Source organism: Oncorhynchus gorbuscha, linkage group LG17 (genome assembly GCF_021184085.1).
Source record: "Oncorhynchus gorbuscha isolate QuinsamMale2020 ecotype Even-year linkage group LG17, OgorEven_v1.0, whole genome shotgun sequence".
Taxonomy (NCBI): domain Eukaryota; kingdom Metazoa; phylum Chordata; class Actinopteri; order Salmoniformes; family Salmonidae; genus Oncorhynchus; species Oncorhynchus gorbuscha.
The window spans coordinates 40,035,520-40,056,644 of record NC_060189.1 but is presented as its reverse complement, the minus strand read 5'-3'; the positions used below and the strand labels follow the sequence as shown (position 1 = coordinate 40,056,644).

The following is a 21,125-nucleotide window of genomic DNA, read 5'->3' as shown; positions in this document are numbered from 1 at the left end:
CTCTCTTTCTCTCAGGGCGTTTGGTAGAGAGATGCTGAAGAGGAACATCGGGGTGGTGGTGGTGGGCTTTCCAGCCACACCCATCATTGAGTCCAGAGCACGATTCTGTATCTCTGCCGCTCACACCAAAGACATGCTCGACACGGTAACTATAAGAGGAATATGCAAAGCAAGAATATGTTAGCTACATGAAGTAGCTAAGGGAAAACTTGGCACAAAATGCTTGGCACAAAATGGCTACCTTTTTCACACCAAAGACATAAAGAGCGTACACTTATGGTCCTGTGTCCTTCCGTTCTTTCTTCCATTCTATAGCTTCCACTTCCTAGTGCAGCGTTTCCCAAACTTGGGTACAGGACCCCATGTGGGGTCACCAAATTGAAAAATGGGGTGGATAGAGAAATTAAACTTACCTTGGTAGCTTACCCCCCCCATCTCCCTTAGTGGTGGGTGTATGTAAGTGTGACCTCCCCTCCCCTCATTGCTGGCATTAAATCTAACAGCCTCTCTTAATCTCTCTCTCCCCCAGGACTCCCCATTTAACTCTGCTGAAAAGCACACTCCCTCTGCCTCCACCTCTTTTTTTTATCCTCTTTTAACTACTTCTCTCTTTCACAAAGGCCTGTACCCCCTCTCTCCTCCCTCTCCTCCCCCTAGAACCCAAACCGCCCTTTGATGTGACGTTATCTGTTTTCACATTGAGTCTAGGGCTGGGTGGTATACTGTATTTTATGATATACCGGTATTGATGTAGGGACCGGTTTAGGTTTTTACTTAACCTTCTGTACCCGTATTTGAATGTTTGGTTTGTTAAATGCCATGTGTAATGTCAATTTTTTATAGTTTACTTCGCTACTTGAGTCATCTCGCTCTGCTCTTTCTCTCCGTGTCACCTTCCACACAAAACTTTGCTCTAATTCGCAAGTCAAATCGCAATTGAAACATTTGGTTAAAAATAATTCCTAGATTATTTGCCCACATCATGCAGTCCTACGTGGCAGTGTGGAAGTTCTCAATTGAGCAGTGGTGTAAAGTACTTAAGTAAAAATACTTTCAAGTACAACTTAAGTCGTTTTCTTTGGTATCTGTACTTTACAAAAAAAAATGGGCAACTTTTATTTCACTACATTCCTAAAGAAAATACTGTACTTTTTACTCAATACATTTTTCCTGTCACCTAAAAGTACTCGTTACATTTTGAATGCTTAACGGGACAGGAAAATGGTCCAATTCACACACTAGTCAAGAGAACATCCCTGGTCATCCCTACTGCCTCTGATCTGGAGGACTCATGAAACACAAATGCTTTGTTTGTAAATTATGTCTGAGTGTTGGAGTGTGCCCCTGGCTATCCGTAAAAAAAAAAAAAAAATTAAAGAACATGGTGCCATCTGGTTTGCTTAATATAAGGAATTTGAAATGATTTATCCTTTTACTTTTGGTATTTAAGTATATTTAAAAACCAAATACTTTTAGACTTTTACTCAAGTAGAATTTTACTGGGGGACTTTCACTTTTAGTTGAGTAATTTTCTATTAACGTATCTTTACTTTTACTCAAGTATGCCAATTGGGTACTTTTTCCACCACTGCAATTGAGTGCAGGAAATGCAGAAATGATAAAGGTGCTAAAATTTGTTTTGAACAGTATAAAACAATCATAATGGAGAAAGTCTCATTGAAATCACTTAGAATGTAGGTGTTGCCACCCTAGGATCACTCACGACTCATAAAGGGGCGGCAGGTAGCCTAGTGGTTAGAGCGTTGGACTACTAATCGGAAGGTTGCAAGATTGGTAAAAATCTGTCGTTCTGAACAAGGCAGTTAACCCACTGTTCTGAGGCCGTCATTGTAAATAAGAGTTTGTTCTTAACTCACTTGACCTAGTTAAATAAAGGTAAAATAAAAAATATATGTATACCTTATTATTATTCAAAAACTAAAAATACCATCCAATTTTTTTTTTATACCGTGATATAGTATTTTGGCCATATCGTCCAGACCTAATTGAGTCACACATTTTTACATATTCTCCCTCAAGTTCTTATTCACGTTTTGTATTTCATCATAGTTGTAAATAGACTCGTGCTTATATAAAGCTCAGTCAGTGGTTTTGGGAGATATAAAAATGGTGGAACAAACTCCCTCACGACGCCAGGACAGCGGAGTCAATCACCACCTTCCGGAGACACCTGAAACCCCACCTCTTTAAGGAATACCTAGGATAGGTTAAGTAATCCCTCTCACCCCACCCCCCTAAGTTTTAGATGCACTATTGTTAAGTGACTGTCCCACTGGATGTCATAAGGTGAATGCACCAATTTGTAAGTCGCTCTGGATAAGAGCGTCTGCTAAATGACTTAAATGTAAATGTAAATGTAAAAAGTTGACCTGAGTGGGATTTACCTCAGGAAGTAATTTGAATTTAAAATTCAAAAATGGAGAAGAAAAAAAACCTTTTTTTTATTGAGAATTCACAGGAAAAAGTGTTTTGTTGAATTGGAATATCAGTTTATTTCCTGAATTTACTTTTTAAAATTCATATAGACTCCAACCCTGGTGGAGGGAGTGATGGAGTGAGGGCTTCCACTTGCCCATAATGCTCTCTGATACGCTCTTGCCATCCAGCAGCTCCAATGAATGTCTTTCTTTCTACTTTCTTCCTATCTCACGCACTCCTTCTCTCCCATACATTTTCCATCACCCCTTTTTTCACATAAAGCAGTGCTTTCCTTGTCTGTCTTTCTCTCACACTCTCTCTCTCTCTTCCCCTCTTGCTCTGGCCTTTTCCCTCTCTTTCATATATCTACAGTTGAAGTCGGAAGTTTACATACATAGCCAAATACATTTAAACTCAGGTTTTCACAATTTTTCCAAGTACAAATTCCTTGTCTTAGGTCAGTTAGGATCACCACTTTATTTTAAGAATGTGAAATGTCAGAATAGTAGTAGAAAGAATGATTTTATTTCAGTTTTGATTTCTTTCATCACATTCCCAGTGGGTTAGAAGTTTATATACACTCAATTAGTATTTGGTAGCATTGCCTTTAAATTGTTTAACTTGGGTCAAACATTTCGGGTAGTTGGGTAAATTTTGGCCCATTCCTCCTGACAGAGCTGGTGTAACGGAGTCAGGTTTGTAGGCCTCCTTGCTCGCACACGCTTTTTCAGTTCTGCCCACACATTTTCTATAGGATTGAGGTCAGAGCTTTGTGATGGCCACTCCAGTACCTTGACTTTGTTGTCCTTAAGCCATTTTGCCACAACTTTGGAAGTATGCTTGGGGTCAAGACCCATTTGCGACCAAGCTTTAACTTCCTGACTGATGTCTTGAGATGTTGCTTCAATATGTCCACATAATTTTCCTTTCTCATGATGCCATCTGTTTTGTGAAGTGCACTAGTCCCTCCTGCAGCAAAACTGCAACATGATGTTGCCACCCCCTTGCTTCACGGTTGGGATGTTGTTCTTTGGTTTGCAAGCCTCCCCCCTTTTCCTCCAAACATTACGATGGTTATTATGGCCAAACAGTTCTATTTTAATTTCTCCAAAAAGTACCATCTTTGTCCCCATGTGCAATTGCAAACTGTAGTCTGGCTTTTTTATGGCGGTTTTGGAGCAGTGCCTTGCTGTTCGGCCTTTCGGGTTATGTCGATATAGGACTCGTTTTACTGTGGATATAGATACTTTTGTACCGGTTTCCTCCAGCATCTTCACAAGGTCCTTTGCTTTTGTTCTGGGAGTGATTTGCACTTTTCGCACCAAAGTACGTTCATCTCTAGGAGAAAGAATGCGTCTCCTTCCTGAGCAGTATGACAGCTGCGTGATCCCATGGTGTTTATACTTGCATACTATTGTTTGTACAGATGAAGGTGGAACCTTTCGGCATTTGGAAATTGCTCCCAAGGATGGACCAGACTTGTGGAGGTCTTTTTTTCTGAGGTCTTGCCTGATTTATTTTGATTTTCCCATGATGTCAAGCAAAAGAGGCACTGAGTGTGAAGTTAGACCTTGAAATACGTCCACAGGTACACCTCCAATTGATTCAAATTATGTCAAATTATGTCAATTATCCTATCAGAAGCTTCTAAAGACATTACATCATTTTCTGGAAGCTGTTTAAAATCTCAGTCAACTAAATGTTTGTAAACTTCTGACCCACTGGAATTGTGAACAGTGAATAAGTGAAATAATCTGACAGTAAACAATTGTTGGAAAAATGACTTGTCATGCACAAAGTAGAGTCCTAACCGACTTGCCAAAACTATAGTTTGTCAACAAGATATTTGTGGAGTTGTTGAAAAACAAGTTAATGACTCCAACCTAAGTGTATGTAAACCTCTGACTTCAACTGTATCTCCTGTCTGCTATCCATTCTTTGGTGTCACATTGATTTGTGTATCACCTCTCTTCACTCTCTTCTTCTCTTACATCACTGTGCCTCTTTAGTGCCTGGTCAATAGTGAGATTCTGCCATTATGGGTCTTGATGTGATAGTCATGTTGTAGATGAGTGAGTTGTGTGAGAGATCCCCATGCTAGCTCTGCTCTCTCAAGTCCCAGTCTTCCCCCATCATAGATCCTACTGTACCATGTGTTAGTGAACTGGGAGGGCTTGCATCACTCTCAACTGACTAACATCAAATGGTAGCTTCAGACATCTCTAGTCAGCCTGTGTTAGACGTAGACGTGAGTTTTGGCGTAAGTGTGTCTTCCATCGGTATACATGTAAAGCAAGACGGTGTGTGTTTGTTTTGTCAGGCTGTGAGTGTAATCAGAAATGTGTGTCTCTGCAGGCATGACGTGTGTGTGTGTGATCATTAGTGTGTTGTGTGTTCGGGTTAGAGTGATCATTGACGTGCGTGTATGTGTGTCTTCAGATCTGTGTGATAATGTAACATTCATGGTGTGTGTCTCTATGGTTAGGCCCTGAGTGTGATCAGTGAGGTAGGAGACCTGCTGCAGGTCAAGTACTCCAGACACAAGAGACTGCCCTCTCTGGACTGAGTCATCGACCATAGCATCTGCGACCAGATACAAGACTGAACTGGACCACAGTGGTCTAGACCGGATCGGACCAGATTGGACTGGCAGTCTTCCACACCCAGAACCAAAATGTGCTCGCCTTGATGTCACAGAACCACTTTATTCATCTAACACAAGGTTTTAACTTTCACACGCCTGCCTTATTTTACCAGCAAACTCACTGCATTATGGCGAAGAAGAAGAAAAAAACTCTGAAAACATTTATTTTTTCAAACGATTATTTCTTACCTCTGTTTTGTCTTAAATAATGAAATGTTGGGTCTGCATCTTAATTTGTGGCATTTTGTTTCTGGAGGAATAGTAGACTGAGGACTGCTTATGTGTGCTTGTAGCTGCTTTATGTCATGCCTATGTCATGTCATCTCTGACTGTGTGTGTTTGGGAGAAACTGTGTGATTTGGAAAGACCAACCTAAATGTAGCTTACGAAGCTTTCGGGAAGTATTTAAACATTTTGGAGGAAAGATGGGGAGTTGAAGAAAAACAACAACAAGAATAATCAACACACAAAAAAAAATGATTTCTAAAGGTCATAAAACACACTGAGTTTCTGTTAGAAGTGTCCCTTAGGTACAGATCTAGGACCAGCTTACCCTCCACAAAACCTATCCTTACCCATTGGGGTTGAAATGTGTAACTGACCTTAGCACAGTGTCAAGGGGCAATGTTATCCTACTCTACTCAGTGATGGTATTGCTATGAAGTACAGTTTAGGAGTGCTTTGAGATGCATGTTTAGTGTAACTGACTCCTGGAGCTAAACTTTGCTGTTCTAACTTGCAGCCAGGAACCGTGTCTTACTTGAATCTCTAACTACGTTCTCTTTCCAAAGTATATATGATTTTTATTTACAGATGACTATATTTCATAACAGGTCAGAGTGAGAGACGTTGTACCAAGGCCTTTACTTTCAGATGAGCTATGAGCACATCACTCCTCCTCGCTCGTATCCACTAGCCCTTGGTTCCAGGCTGTTTCAGCTGTAGCTTCAACCACAGATCTAGGATCAGATTATTCTATCCCGATCCTAACGTTATCATTAGGGGGGATGAACAACTATATGACCCAGTATCGGTGGTTTGGGGGAAAACTCCACCCACTCCAGTAGAAAAAGTCTGGTATCCAGGGAAATGGATCTATCAGATGACAGACTTAGTCTTAACCAAACATGTGTGTGACAGAGAGAGTTGTTTAATGTACAGATTTATTTATTCATTGTTTCCATGTTTTTTTTTTCTCAATTTGGAAAAAATGTAACATTTTATCACTGGCAGCTCTGAAGCCATGTCCTGCATGCACATACCTTTACACCTCTCTGACTGATCACATGCCCTCAGTGCAATCACTACTGATGTGTATTTTATCGTTTGGCACACCTTAGCGCTGCATGCACAGTATGACGTAGTCACTGACGCTGCTAGTACACCATGAAACAAGGTGCTCAACTGTACACACTACCTACATACAACACTCCTTCCTGTGGCTTTGTTTTTGTTTTTAAATACAACCTGAACTCGTTCCAAAATTACTGATTTTATTGTATGAAATTGATATCTCTTTGAAGACAAGGACATGTTCTGTTTGTGTAAAAAAAAAAATGAATATTTGAGTTTATTAATATAAGTAACCTGCAAAGAGCTGGAGAGACATTTAAGATCATTGAAAATATTGAATATAGAGAACTAAATAGATTTTCATTCATTTGTATTACTGTACAAAGAACTCACAATGACACATGATTTGACTCATTCAGCTAGCTAGTTTCCTCAAAGGCAAAAAGTTAGAAGTAAATCTGCACTGGATGTGTGTAAAAATGTATTTTGTATATTTCTATTTTTCTTGTTTGCACAAAGATAAATGCAACATGATACTGATGAGGTGTCAAAGTCTTAACGTCAAACTTCTTAAGATTTAAACACTGTCCTTATGCCTCATCTGTGGATGACCTGTCTCTTGGGTGAGATACAGGGTGTGAGTGGCCATTCAACTGCTTTAAAATATATACATGTATGTGTTCTAACATAACTTGGATGTGCTACAAATAGTGCATAATAATAGCTGTACTTTTTTTGGATCAAAGAAAAATGCAGTGTTTGCTACATATCAGTGGATGACCTATTTGTACCTGTTTCACTCATGTTACAGACATCAAAATGTCAATAAAATAATGTAACAACGTTTTTGTGTTTTATTACAAATCAAATGTTATTGACTTATTACACATCAGGGCCTGTATTACGAAAGCGTCTCAGAGTAGAAGTGCTGATCTCGGACCAGACCCCACCTCTTATTCATTGATTTAAAATGCAAAAATTATCCTAGATCAGCACTCTTGAGTCGGTTTGTGAATGAGGCCAGATGACTAATTTTCTTCACGCGTTCCATTTAATTTTGCTTTAGCTACAGTGCCTTCAGAAAGTATTCATAACCCTTGACTTATACCTCATTTTCTTGTGTTACAGCCTGAATTCAAATTGGATTAAATAGATTTGTTTCTCTCACCAAGCTACAACCAATACACCATTATGACAAAGTGGAAACATGTTTTTGAAATTTGTACAAATTTATTGAAAATTAAAAACGCAAGTATTCACACCACTGAGCCAATACTTTTTAAAAGCGCCTTTGGCAGTGATTACAGCTGTGAGTCTTTGTAACGACGTTCGTGTGTTGAATGAAGAGAGTAGGACCGAAATGCAGCGTGTAGGTTACTCATGCCTTTAATGAATGAAAACGCGGTACATGAAAATAACTGAATCTAAATACAAAAAACAACAGAACGGAACGTGAAACTAATTACAGCCTATCTGGTGACTACTACACAGAGACAGGTACAAACACCCACAAAATACAAAGCGAAACTGAGGCTACCTAAATACGGTTCCCAATTGGAGACAATGATAAGCACCTGACTCTAATTGAGAATCGCCTCAGGCAGCCAAGCCTATACCACACCCCTAATCAGCCGCGATCCCAAATAATACAAACCCCAATACGAATACAACATATAAACCCATGTCACACCCTGGCCTACCCAAACATATAACAAAAACACACCAAGGCGTGACAGTCTTTCTGGGTTAGTCTCTAAGAGCTGAGGCTCCCGAGTGGCGCAGCTCTCTAATGCACTGGATATCAGTGCTAGAGGTGTCATTACAGACCCTGGTTCGATTTCAGGCTGTATCACAACTGGCCGTGATTGGGAGTCCTATTGGGCGGCACACAATTGGCCCAGCGTCGTCCGGGTGAGGGCTTGGCCGAGGTAGGCCGTCATTGTACATAAGAATTTGTTCTTAATTGACTTGCCTAGTTAAATAAAATAAATTAAGAGATTCCCACACCTGGATTGTGCAACGTTTTTCCATTCTCAAAATTCTTCATTGTCAATTGGTTGTTGATCATTGCTAGACAACCATTTTCAGGTCTTGACATAGATTTTCAAGTAGATTTCAAAACTGTAGTCATGTTAAACGCTATTATGGCACACAGAGTGAGGCCATGCAACTTATTATGTGACTTAAGTACCTTTTTACTCCTGAACTTATTTAGGCTTGCCATAACAAAGAGTTTGAATACTTAAGACATTTCAGCTTTTTATTTTTTATTACATTTGTAAAATAAATAAATAAAACAATTCCACTTTGACATTATTGGGGATTGTGTGTAGGTCAGGTTTGTGAATACTTTCTGAACGTACTGTATGGAATTGAACAGAGTGGTGCAGAAAAGAAACAAGCTAAGATCAAACCTATAATAGGTGTTGAAAGCTGTTAACAGGATCACTTTGAATACTGTCTCTGTTTCCAGCACATCTTATACCTTGAGCTGAACAACAGCTCCTTCATCACTTGCTCTCTTAAAACACATTTTTCTTAGCAAGACAGCCTGACGGAAGTCCGAGATAACACGCAGAATCTCTCTCACTAACTCTCTCTCATGCTCGCTCTCGTTCACACACAGTATAATCCTGAAGAAATGGGAGATTTCTAGATAATGTTATCCTTCTCGTGTGTCATAATTCAGAGCTGGTTCATCGGTTATCAAAGGGAGAGTTCGGTCTGAGGGCTAACATAAAATCAGGTGTGTTTTTTTAATTCAACATGTTTATCACAGAATAAATTCATACTGGAAATCATGCCATGTCTTTGTCTTGCATCTCCGATTCCCTCTGTGGAGAGAAGTTCATCAGTTCACCCTCTTTAGTTCACAAGGTCACAACCGTCATCAGCTTCACTTCATATGTGTCTTCAGTCTGGGAGAAAACCCAACACTCTAGTCCCTGGCTTCTGCAACCTTTGGAGTCAAAACGGGGAATTCTGACACATGGACAAGATGATAGCGAGATAAATGGGAACTCTGTGGGAAAATTCATTTAATTAAGCTCATCCCCGAACAAAGAAAATTAATTATTCCATATTAATTTGCATTATTAAACCACACGCCCCTCTAATCCAACGGGGAGTGTCTAACCTTCAGACTTATTCAAAAGGGAGCATTCTCTGTTTAACCACCATCTTCGGCCTTATACTTCCTCTCTTTCATAATGTTATCCTTTCATTTTGCTCATATTTAAAATCACCCCCCTCACAAACCTTCATTCATTTCGGTCTCTCATTCATTCCCTGATTTCGCTCTTTTATTGTGCGCTCTTTGGTAAGACCCTCCCTCAGAACGTCACCCGTAAAGGGGAGATGCGGATCGAGCCCTCAGCCAATGAGGTTACTATACTACGAGTGGTGTCTGCGAAGGTGACTGGGACTGAACAGATGGTGACAGAGAGAGAGAGAAGCAGCGACGAATGTAGATGACAAACGATTATTCTCAAGCAGTCATAGAAGAGGTTCCTTACAACAGGCGCATGCGAGCATATTTGAGTTAGCAGCATTTAAGGTTAGAGAAAGTTACTTATTAAAATTCGGGATAAACTCAAGTCCATTTATTTCAAAGGAGTATACTATAAGGTTGTAATAGCAGGACCGAAGAAGCGTGTACGGAAAGCGAGCAAGTAAGGAGACGAAGCGTCTGGACAGTGTAAAGTCAAGGGAGGATAGGTAGGCAACATAGCTACCAGCCGGTAAGCCTGATCTAGTTCTGAACGGTTTTGTTACAAGACTAAGACTGGATATTGGCGGGAGAAGAGCCAACGGGAATTAATGATCACAGTGCAAAATATTTTAAGTAACCTTTGAGCGTCAACGTTGGAAGTTACCTAATGGCGCATTTGGGGAGCAAAGAGCACAGATGAGACGCATCAAATTGGTTCAAAATTCAGCTCCAGCTCTGAAAGCTGAGTTCACGTTCAAACAACATTGGATTAAGAATCGTATATCGCAAAGTCTTACATATTGATTTCGGATTTATATTGATTATATTTGGGCTGTGGGTCAGAGGCGAGGATTCTGAAAACGTGTCCAGCACGCCGAGCGGCTTCCAAATATCTGCTGTTGCTTTCCACACCGACCACAGCATCGCAACACCAGCAAACACCGACGAAACCAACAGCTGTTGTCCCAACTTGGAAAAGACATGCAGAAGATGCACAGGAAGGTTAACCTGCTGTGGGTAGTCTTCTTGACGATGACTCAGGTGTCAATCAAGAGCTTCCCCACCAACAGTCACAAAAGTGCAGTCCCCAATGACAGGAGCACTGCGACCACGGAGGTAAAAGCCTACTAACTTTTATTTTCTACTCACAGTTAGGGGGTTAGGCCATTTGCTAATTTTTACTCAATGTCATATGATTGGGAAATATGTTTCACTCTGCTGAAACTTGACAGAGCGCATTTATGAATTGATGCGTAATGTTACCTTAACACCTGGCTGAACGTAACACGTTGTATGCTGACCGAAATTACAACATTATTGTTTAGGAATTGGCATCATTCATCATGAAGTTAATCTATTTGGTTAAACTCTTTATTCTGAAAGCTCAATGGGCCAGAGACAGTGAGCAACAATGGCCGTGGTCCAAAGTGACTTCATTGCGCAATCATTTTGCTGAAATGAAAGCAGAGGTAGTCGGGAGCTGGGGAGGGCAATAGGCACCAGATCATGTGAAACGTTTGATTGTCTCCCCTTAATCCCCTTAACATGTGTAGACAATCTAAAAAAAACATTAAATAATGTACAACAGGCAGTCCTTAGGCTGAGAGGAGTAGAGAGCCCTCTTTGGCTGGTGAGGAAATGGTCATTTTCCAGTTGTGATGACACTCATACATGATAACACCTCAAATATCTCCCTCAGGTATCATTGGAGCATCTGGCAGTTCATGTCTGTCAGTGTGTATGTATGCTATACTGCATAGACTTTCTACAGCTTATAGTGATGGGCTGTATTTAAATCTTAATAAAGATGAAGGCATTGCCCTTTCACATGGCTATAGTACAGTAATGACCCAGTTACTAGTCATAATTTTCCAGGGTTCAGGTCAGAGGTAAAGGGTCAGAGATCAGAAGTCTCAAAGGGTTATTAAGCAAATGTAGCCTCAGGCTTATACCCTTTCTGATAAAATATTAATGGAGAACTCTTCCTCTATCAGTCTGTCTGTCTGTCGACTCCATCCCACGAATACAACAAATCTGCCCGTGATCTTACCCTATTCTTACAAGGTACCACCTTCATCCTTACTGGGTAGGTAAAATTAAGTGTTGTCTGCTTCCACATATATACAATAGAGTTACTTGTGACCTACAATTATATTGGACGACTCCATCCCATAAAGACAACAGCAAATCTGTCTGATCTTAACCTGTTGTTACATGGTACCACCAACTTCAGTCTTACAGATTAGGTACTGTAGGATGTAAGAGGGCTATAAAATGAAGTGGTGTCTATTACCACATAGATACAATGTAGTTATTTGTGAAGTTCCACCACATTGGATGACTCCATTCCATGAAGACAAAAGCAAATCTGTCTGTGATCTTACCATGTTGTTACAACCTTCACACTTACAGGATAGATACGAGGTAAGAGGGCTGTAAAATGACGCTGTTGCTAATTCCATTTTAATACAATATACTTTCAAGTTTACACCAGTACAATATAAGAAAGTGATTTTTCACAATATAGACAAGCAAGCAATTCAGAGTGAAGTTAATTTAATGAAAATCAACCAAACAAACCTAAGTAGAAACACATTTGTTTTCACAATCATATCAAATAGCTAGCTAGCTTAACAACAAAAGGAATTGCATACATTTCTATGTGAATGTGAAAATAATTTTAACATTAGCTACATACTACAGTACATGATAAAGCATACAAATATGATTGAATATAATCACTGCATACAGAATTTATTATACAAGAGACAAAATTCACAAATTATACAGCACAACGGCAGAGTCATTTTTTAGAAATTGTACCTTTATTTTTTATTTATTTTCACCTTTATTTAACCAGGTAGGCTAGTTGAGAACAAGTTCTCATTTGCAACTGCGACCTGGCCAAGATAAAGCATAGCAGTGTGAACAGACAACACAGAGTTACACATGGAGTAAAAAATTAACAAGTCAATAACACAGTAGAAAAAAGGGGGAGTCTATATACAATGTGTGCAAAAGGCATGAGGAGGTAGGCGAATAATTACAATTTTGCAGATTAGCACTGGAGTGATAAATGATCAGATGGTCATGTACAGGTAGAGATATTGGTGTGCAAAAGAGCAGAAAAGTAAGTAAATAAAAACAGTATGGGAATGAGGTAGGTGAAAATGGGTGGGCTATTTACCAATAGACTATGTACAGCTGCAGCGATCGGTTAGCTGCTCAGATAGCTGATGTTTGAAGTTGGTGATTTAACTAGGCAAGTCAGTTAAGAACAAATTCTTATTTTCAATGATGGCCTAGGAACAGTGGGTTAACAGCATGTTCAGGGGCAGAACAACAGATTTGTACCTTGTCAGCTCGGGGGTTTGAACTTGCAACCTTCCAGTTACTAGTCCACCGCTCCAACCACTAGGCTACCCTACCACCACTCTAGACTCGTGCCTAGAGTTCAAAACTAATAATGACTCAATAGAGAACGCTAAAGTCCAGAAGTTGTGGGCGGAACTAGAAAGTTGGCTGTCAGAAGTATTACAATGTAAACGTATTTTATTCCGCCTGTCTGTGTATTTCAAGACATGGCATATTGGGGTGTAGTGAGATACCCTATCTCAAAAAAAACATATACTAAAAAAGTGGAAATAAAACAATTAAATAATACAATGGAAAAATCAAATTATTTATTTTTGAAATATTTAGTGGGCTACGGAGAGAAACTAAATGCTGCAGTTTCAGGCCATGTGGCGGAAAGTGATGTGGGTGCTGGATATGGGGGTGTGTGCTAGTCGGTTCGGGTAGGTGTGATGTAGTTGTTGTTTGTATGATGTTGTCATTTGCACCACTGGAGAGCCCCACTCAGGCACCCGAGTAGCGCAACGGCCTAAGGCACTGCAAGAGGTGACACTATAGTCCTTGGTTTGAATCCAGGCTGAATCACATCCGGCCGTGATTGAGAGTCCCATAGGGCGGCGCACAGTTGGCCCAGCATCGTCCGGGTTAGGCAGTCAATATGAATAAGAAGTTAAATAAATGTTCAATAAAATATAACATTTGTATGTGTATGTTTTGTATAAAATTACCCCCCCCCCCCAAAAAAAAAAGAATGACTGCATACATTCTAGCCACAAGCTAACATATACGATTGCTAGCCCAAGCTTGCAGAAATAGCTTGAAGTGGCACAAAATAATTGTAAACAGAGTATACACAAACTAAGCATCTTTGCAATGTTCTCACAAGCATATTGCCTCGTACGAAAACAATATCTTAACACTCAAAAGAGATACATAGATTCTGTACAACATGTAGCTAAATTACTACCCAAGCGGGAGCTAGCATGCTAACACACAATGTAATATACAGTGCCTTGCAAAAATGTCAGTCTCTCGATGTGCAAAACTGATAGAGACATACCCCAAGCGACTTTCAGCTGTAATCGCAGTAAAAGGTGGCGCTACAAAGTATTAACTTAAGGCGGCTGAATAATTTTGCACGCCCAATTTTTCAGTTTTTGATTTGTTAAAAAAGTTTGAAATATCCAATAAATGTCGTTCCACTTCATGATTGTGTCCCACTTGTTGTTGATTCTTCACAAAAGAATACAGTTTTATATCTTTATGTTTGAAGCCTAAAATGTGGCAAAAGGTTGCAAAGTTCAAGGGGGCCGAATACTTTCGCAAGGCACTGTAGAATAGAATGTAGAATGTAGAATAAACATACAAAAAATGTAATTCCAACATAAAACACTGCTTGCGAAAGCAAGTCTTTCACTACATTTTTACAATATTACCCACAGACATATCTTTCCAAAGCGCAGTAAGGAATCAATTATTTATATTTACACTTGATGACTTATAGGGGGCAGTGTTTTGAAGCCACCACGTCTCCATCTTGGTACCCCCCCACCGTTCAAAAAAATATTTTGGAAGCTATTGAAATGCATTTATGAATGGCTATATTTGTTTTTGACGTGTTTATTCTATTACATAAACCTTATTACATACTTTAAAATTATATTATGTGAGCTAAACACAAAAATGAAAAATAATATTAAAACATTTTCCTTAAAGTTCTATGTTATTTTCCTCACTACAACAGAAAAAAATTATTGTCCTTGAAACTAGGACTGCTTCATCCGGGGAGTGCCAATAGGCGACCGGTGGCTTCAAAGCCTCTCATTAGCCAATACATAGTATCAGAAATTCAGGGTTTATATACATTATTTGAAGGAACGTGATGTGAAGTGTCACTTCAGCAACCTGTGTCCAGGGACGGCATGCCGTAAAACGCTGTGTATGATATTAATTCAGTATTTTTTGCAGTTTTGCATAGTGCATGTTATAGGATGCAACATTACAACTACATTGGGAAAAACTACACTATATGTTTTTTACACTTTTCTACTATGACACGAGGGACTTTTATTTTCAAATGTTCCCAAATTCGTGACCTGGAAGTGACTCAGTGTTGCTAGTAGCTACTTTTCAATCTCACCCACGATATTAAAACTTGCCACTGTCTATTTGCCTGGCTACCCAGACTCCTTGCTCCGTTGTAACCTAAGGTAGCAGGTGTAAAATAAATGCCTGAAATTAGATCCCCTACATACTAGTCTTGATGAGAAGAAGAAAAACTGTAGGGGGAGGTTCTCTTCTACACCATTCAACCAACCCAGTAAATGTAGAGGAGCAGTTAAGATGGAGTGTCTCCTTCTTAGTGTCCAGAATTGGAAGTCGTGTCACAGGCTATTTTTCAATTTCCCCTGATTGTTGGGGACTCAGCAGGGGCTAGCTCCGTCCGAATGCTACACCACACCCACAGACGTTAGTTTCTTCTCTGCAATGAGTACCTCCCTTAAACACATTCGGAGCCGTCTGATTGGCCCAGAAACCGATGTGTTGGGCCAGGCCAGAACACACGTGGGTAAAGCGGCGGTTTGAAAATGTCTTATTGGCTTTGATACTCTGATTGGTTCGAGGCGATCCAATGGCTGAAGACTTTGTTTTGTACAACGCTTCTCATCATCACAAACAAGTTCCATGATGGCAGAGAGGAAGAAGAAAAGGGAGGCCCAACTTGGCAGAAAATATGCCTCCCTCCAGCAGGTAGCGCTTTTTCGTTGTTTCACCCACCAAGCAAGGAGCTTTTGTGTAGACTCCAATGAGAGAGTGTCGTTTGGTCAACAAAAAATGTATACCTTATTTGCTACACAAGGTTTATTTGATCTAATAGAAGTCCTGTAATGCTTAAGTTGTTACGAGTGTACTGAGTGACATCCCAGCAACTTTGCGAGAAATAAAACGCTTCATATCGGAGTTGCCTCGGGATAGCTAAGGGTTCTTCAGCTGTCCCCATAAGGGAAGCCTTTTTGATTACAGGTAACCCTCTGTAGAAAGGGTTCTAAATGGAAGCAAAAACGGTTCTCGTATGGGGACAGGCGAAGAACCATTTCAGTTAGTTAGTTCTAGATAGAAAAAAATGTGCAGAGTTTATGCATATCCATGGTATGAGGCTATTAGCATAGCATCTCTCTCCAGAGTTGACATCAACAACACTCATCGAATATTTAAAAAAGGATTACAACAATGTATACACCAATCCAAAGAAATGATAGCAGGGAGCTAGACTTCCCGCTGTTCCACTCGGTGGACAACGACTTCCATTGTTAGGGCAGAGATATGTAACTTGTCAGTATATCCACAATCTTTGATGATGGCAGTCTCAGACTAAAGTACAGTGGGGCAAAAAAGTATTTAGTCAGCCACCAATTGTGCAAGTTCTCCCACTTAAAAAGATGAGAGAGGCCTGTAATTTTCATCATCGGTACACTTCAACTATGACAGACAAAATGAGAAAACAAATTCCAGAAAATCACATTGTAGGATTTTTTATGAATTTATTTGCAAATTATGGTGGAAAATAAGTATTTGGTCACCTACAAACAAGCAAGATTTCTGGCTCTCACAGACCTGTACCTTCTTCTTTAAGAGGCTTCTCTGTCCTCCACTCGTTACCTGTATTAATAATATAATAATAATATATGCCATTTAGCAGACGCTTTTATCCAAAGCGACTTACAGTCATGTGTGCATACATTCTACGTATGGGTGGTCCCGGGGATCGAACCCACTACCCTGGCGTTACAAGCGCCATGCTCTACCAACTGAGCTACAGAACCTGTTTGAACTTGTTATCAGTATAAAAGACACCTGTCCACCACCTCAAACAGTCACACTCCAAACTCCACTATGGCCACTGTCTAAATGGCTAGCTTTAGGATATTTACTACCCCATACCAGTGACAAACTTGGATATGTTATCGACATATCTAGCTCACTTATTTTGCCTGCTAGAAAGAAACAGACACAAATTCATTAGGAAACAGAGGAAGAGGATAGCTAGCTATAGCAAGCTAACGTTAGCTGATGCCTCTTTAACAAGAAGCAACTGTGACATTGATTACTTTCCCATTTAACAAAATCCACAACCACCCCTCCATAGAAAGTGTGTCTCCAGGACTTCTCAATGACCCCAGATCTGCAATCAGATCCATGACCAAAGTGTCACATTTCAATTTAGCCTGCAGGCAGGCTCTATAGAAAACTCCCCCAATGCTAGACACCATCCAACGAGACAGCCAGCGGCTCTAGACAGCCAGAAGCTCTAGAAATAAGTGTTCCAATTGAACAAAATCCACCCCTCTAAAGAAAATTTGTCTCCTTTCTCTGAAATGCCTCCAGATCCACGATCGAATACATGGCCAAAGCTTTACATTTCGGTTTAGCTCGCTATCCACACACATAGACATACACACAGTTGGGGCCCCAGCCACAGGCTCTATACAGAAACATTGACCTCCATTGTGACCAAACTACTCTTTTCCCATAGATTTGTACTATCTATAGTATGACAGTACCAGCAGTTAGCTAGCAACAGTTGGCAGTTGACATGTTAATTTGGCTACTTTAGCATTAATCAGTGTTATTTAGATGGAAGATGTGAGCTAAATACGGTAGCTCTAGAGCTAGCTAAGGTTAGCATAGAGGTAGTAAGTTAGCTCTTTTACTTTCCCGGTAAAGTCCTGATAATGCTTTGTCTCTGCTGGTGCTGCTGGCTGTTTGTCATACTTTATAGGCCACATTGTTGGTAAGGACAGCATCCATTTTGAAAAGCAACATTTTGCTGAGGCCCTCCTTCTATTGTTGATAGCCATGGAAGTTCTCAAGGACAAAATTTGCGAGTAGATGCCCAATTCTCCGACCTCATTCTCACAACTGTATCCCACTTTACACAGTGTTTCATTTACATGATAATAGAGGTATACTCACATTTCCATAGCAAGTATTGCTACCCCCTGCTACCACACAAAGCTTCTTGATGAATAAAAATACAATTGCTAGCTAGCTCCACTGACCCATGCTTTTTGTTGTTGTTGTTGTTTTTTTTACCCACAAGTATATAAAGAGTGAGCATGGAAACCAAACAAACCCAATTTAGAACAATATTAGAGTATTGAAAAAATTGATGTAAGAGTTAGTAATTTGGGAATGTTTTCTTGGGGTGCTCTAAGTTACAATTATACACGTTTTTGGCACTGAGAAATAGCTGCTACATGCCCTTTAATTGATAACATGCTTGTGGAAAGTTACATTTACGCATAGTTACATTTTATTTGTGGCACTTTTTTTGGTAAGTGAAATGGTCAGATAGCTAGCCATTTCTGCCAGTCATCTATGTTAGCTCATGATAGGGATATATGCAGTCATTCTGTTTAATCACATTTGTATATGATATATATATTCACGTCATGTAGATACAAAATATTTTTGTATGTACAGTAGCTAATGTAAAAATGATTTACACATATTCACATAGACATTTAAAAAAACATATATATTTTTTTATGCATTTCACTTTTGTTGTTATGCTAGGTCTTTGTTATGGTTGTGAATACAAATGTGTTGCTACTTAGCTAGCTAGCTAGCTAGGTTTGTTTGGTTGATATTCATTAAACAAACTTTTGTGTGCTTGTCTCAATTGTATAAAAAAACACTGACAAACTGAATCACTTTGTTATATTGTACTGGAGTAAACTTGACAGCATCTGGTATTTACATGGTATTAGCAACAGCTTCATTTTACAGTCCTCTTAACTCATATCTACCCCGTAAGTGTGGAGGTGGTACCATGAACAGGGTCGGATCACGGACAGATTTGCTGTTGTCTTCATGGAACGGAGTCATCCAACGTGCTGGTACTACATTGTATTTACCTGGAAACAGACACCACTTAATTTTACAGCCCTGTTACTACTACATACAGATTACTGCCAAAATAAAGGAAAAACTTTAATAAATGAGGGATACCAAGTGTATTGAAAGCAGGTGCTTTCACACAGGTGTGGTTTAGGAATTAATTAAGAAATTAGCATCCCATCATGCTTAGGGTCATATATAAAAATGCCCAGTTACCCATTATTTTGGCTACCATGGCAAGATGAGATCTTATTGACTTTGAAAGAGGTGAGAGGTGTTTCATATGAGCATGGAGGTTTAAAGGGTGTGTGTGTGTGTGTCAAGGTTATTATAGTAAACTAAACTAAAAATATAGTCAAACTATTATCTTTGACTTCAAAACTAACTCAAAGTAATAAAAAAAAGTAGAAATTATGTTCATCTTTTGTATTCTTTTTTAATCAAGGGAGGTTTAAAAAAAATATTGGGTTTTCGATCTTCTGATTCTTGCAGGTAAATGCTGCTGATGGCAGTGTTTCACCAGAGAAGAAAAGCGAAGAAAACGTATTTTTTATTAAACCTTTATTTAACTAGGCAACGTCATCAACTGTGTCATCAACTGACAGATTTCTATAACATAGTGTGGTGAGGTGATTTGTAATATACCTATACAGGCGTTGTAAGATCTGTCAGGCATCAGCAATGTCTAAGCTCTGGAACGAGGCCTAAAATGTATTTATAATGTAAACCTAACCAAACCTATGACCAACACCTTATTATTGCCTTCTGGTGGCATTTTGGAGCAATGTCCTCTGGTCTGATGAAACAAAAATAGAACTGTTTGGCCATAATGACCATCATTATGTTTGGAGGAAAAAGGAGGAGGCTTGCAAGCCGAATAACACCACACCAACCGTGAAGCACTGGGGGGGCAGCATCATGTTGTGGGGGTGCTTTGCTGCAGGACGGACTGGTGCACTTCACAAAATAGATGGCATCATGAGAAAGGAAAATTATGTGGATATATTGAAGCAACATCTCAAGACATCAGCCAGGAAGTTAAACCTTGGTCGCAAAATGGGTCTTGGACAATGACCACAAGCATACTTCCAAAGTTGTGGCAAAATGGCTTAAGGACAACAAAGTCAAGGTATTGGAGTTGCCATCATAAAGCCCTGACCTCAATCCTATAGACAATTTGTTGGCAGAACTGAAAAAGCGTGTGTGCTCAAGGAGGCCTACAAATCTGACTCAGTGATACCAGCTCTGTCAGGAGGAATAGGCCAAAATTCACCCAACTCACCCAAATTTCACCCAAATGTTTGACCCAAGTTAAACAATTGAAAGGCAATGCTACCAAATACTAATCGAGTGTATGTAACGTTCTTGTAACGGCTTTCTTCCGTCGAAGGAGAGTCGGACCAAAATGCAGCGTGGTTAGTTCGATACATCTTTAATAATGAAAAAAAAACATGAACAATACAAAAACAACAAACGGAATGTGAAAACCTAAACAGCCTATCTGGTGACAACTAACACAGAGACAGGAACAAGGACACTAAGGACAATCACCCACGAAACACACAAAGAATACGGCTGCCTAAATATGGTTCCCAATCAGAGAAAACGATAAACACCTGCCTCTGATTGAGAACCACTTCAGACAGCCATAGACTTAACTAGAACACCCCACTAAGCTACAATCCCAATACCAACACACCACATACAAAAACCCCATGCCACACCCTGGCCTGACCAAATAAATGAAGATAAACACAAAATACCTTGACCAGGGCGTGACAGAACCCCCCCCCCCCCAAGGTGCGGACTCCCGGACACACCTCAAAACAATAGGGAGGGTCCGGGTGGGCGTCTGTCCATGGTGGCGGCTCCGGCGCAGGACGTGGTCCCCACTCAATCACCGTCTTAGTCCCTCATCCTCGCGTCCTTGGATAGTCCACCCTCGCCGCCGACCATGGCCTAGTAGTCCTCACCCAGAACCCCACTGGACGGAGGAGCAGATCGGGACTGAGGGGCAGCTCGGGACTGAGGCAGCTCGGGACCGAGGGGAAGCTCGGGAACGAGGGGAGGCTCGGCACCGATAGGAATCTCGGCACCGATAGGAAGCTCGGCACCGAGAGGAAGCTCAGGCAGGTAGCTGAATCCGGCAGATCCTGGCTGGCTAGCGGTTCTGGCAGATCCTGGCTATCTGGCGGATCTGGAAGAGTCTGGCTGACTGGCGGATCTGGAAAAGTCTGGCTGACTGGCGGATCTGGAAGAGTCTGGCTGACTGGCTGCTCCACG

The 21,125-nt window shown here is 40.3% G+C and overlaps 2 protein-coding genes across 3 annotated transcripts in view; both read left to right on the top strand.

Moving 5' to 3' along the window:
* The window catches only part of sptlc2a (serine palmitoyltransferase, long chain base subunit 2a), a 61,364-nt gene extending 54,144 nt beyond the window's left edge, over nt 1-7,220 (top strand). The window contains exons 11-12 of one of the 2 annotated variants that reach the window (XM_046307920.1): nt 16-145; nt 4,925-7,220. In XM_046307920.1, coding sequence (XP_046163876.1) covers nt 16-145; nt 4,925-5,005 — 211 coding nt within the window. In that variant the 3' untranslated portion in view covers nt 5,006-7,220. Of the gene's footprint in view, nt 1-15; nt 146-315; nt 1,083-4,924 lie in introns of those variants that run through there. The other variant, XM_046307919.1, reaches the window with a different exon arrangement.
* Nucleotides 7,221-9,825: 2,605 nt separating this feature from the next.
* The window catches only part of LOC124001419 (isthmin-2-like), a 61,312-nt gene continuing 50,012 nt past the window's right edge, over nt 9,826-21,125 (top strand). Inside the window, exon 1 of the mRNA XM_046308155.1 lies at nt 9,826-10,703. Coding sequence (XP_046164111.1) covers nt 10,569-10,703 — 135 coding nt within the window. The 5' untranslated portion in view covers nt 9,826-10,568. The remainder of the gene's footprint in view (nt 10,704-21,125) is intronic.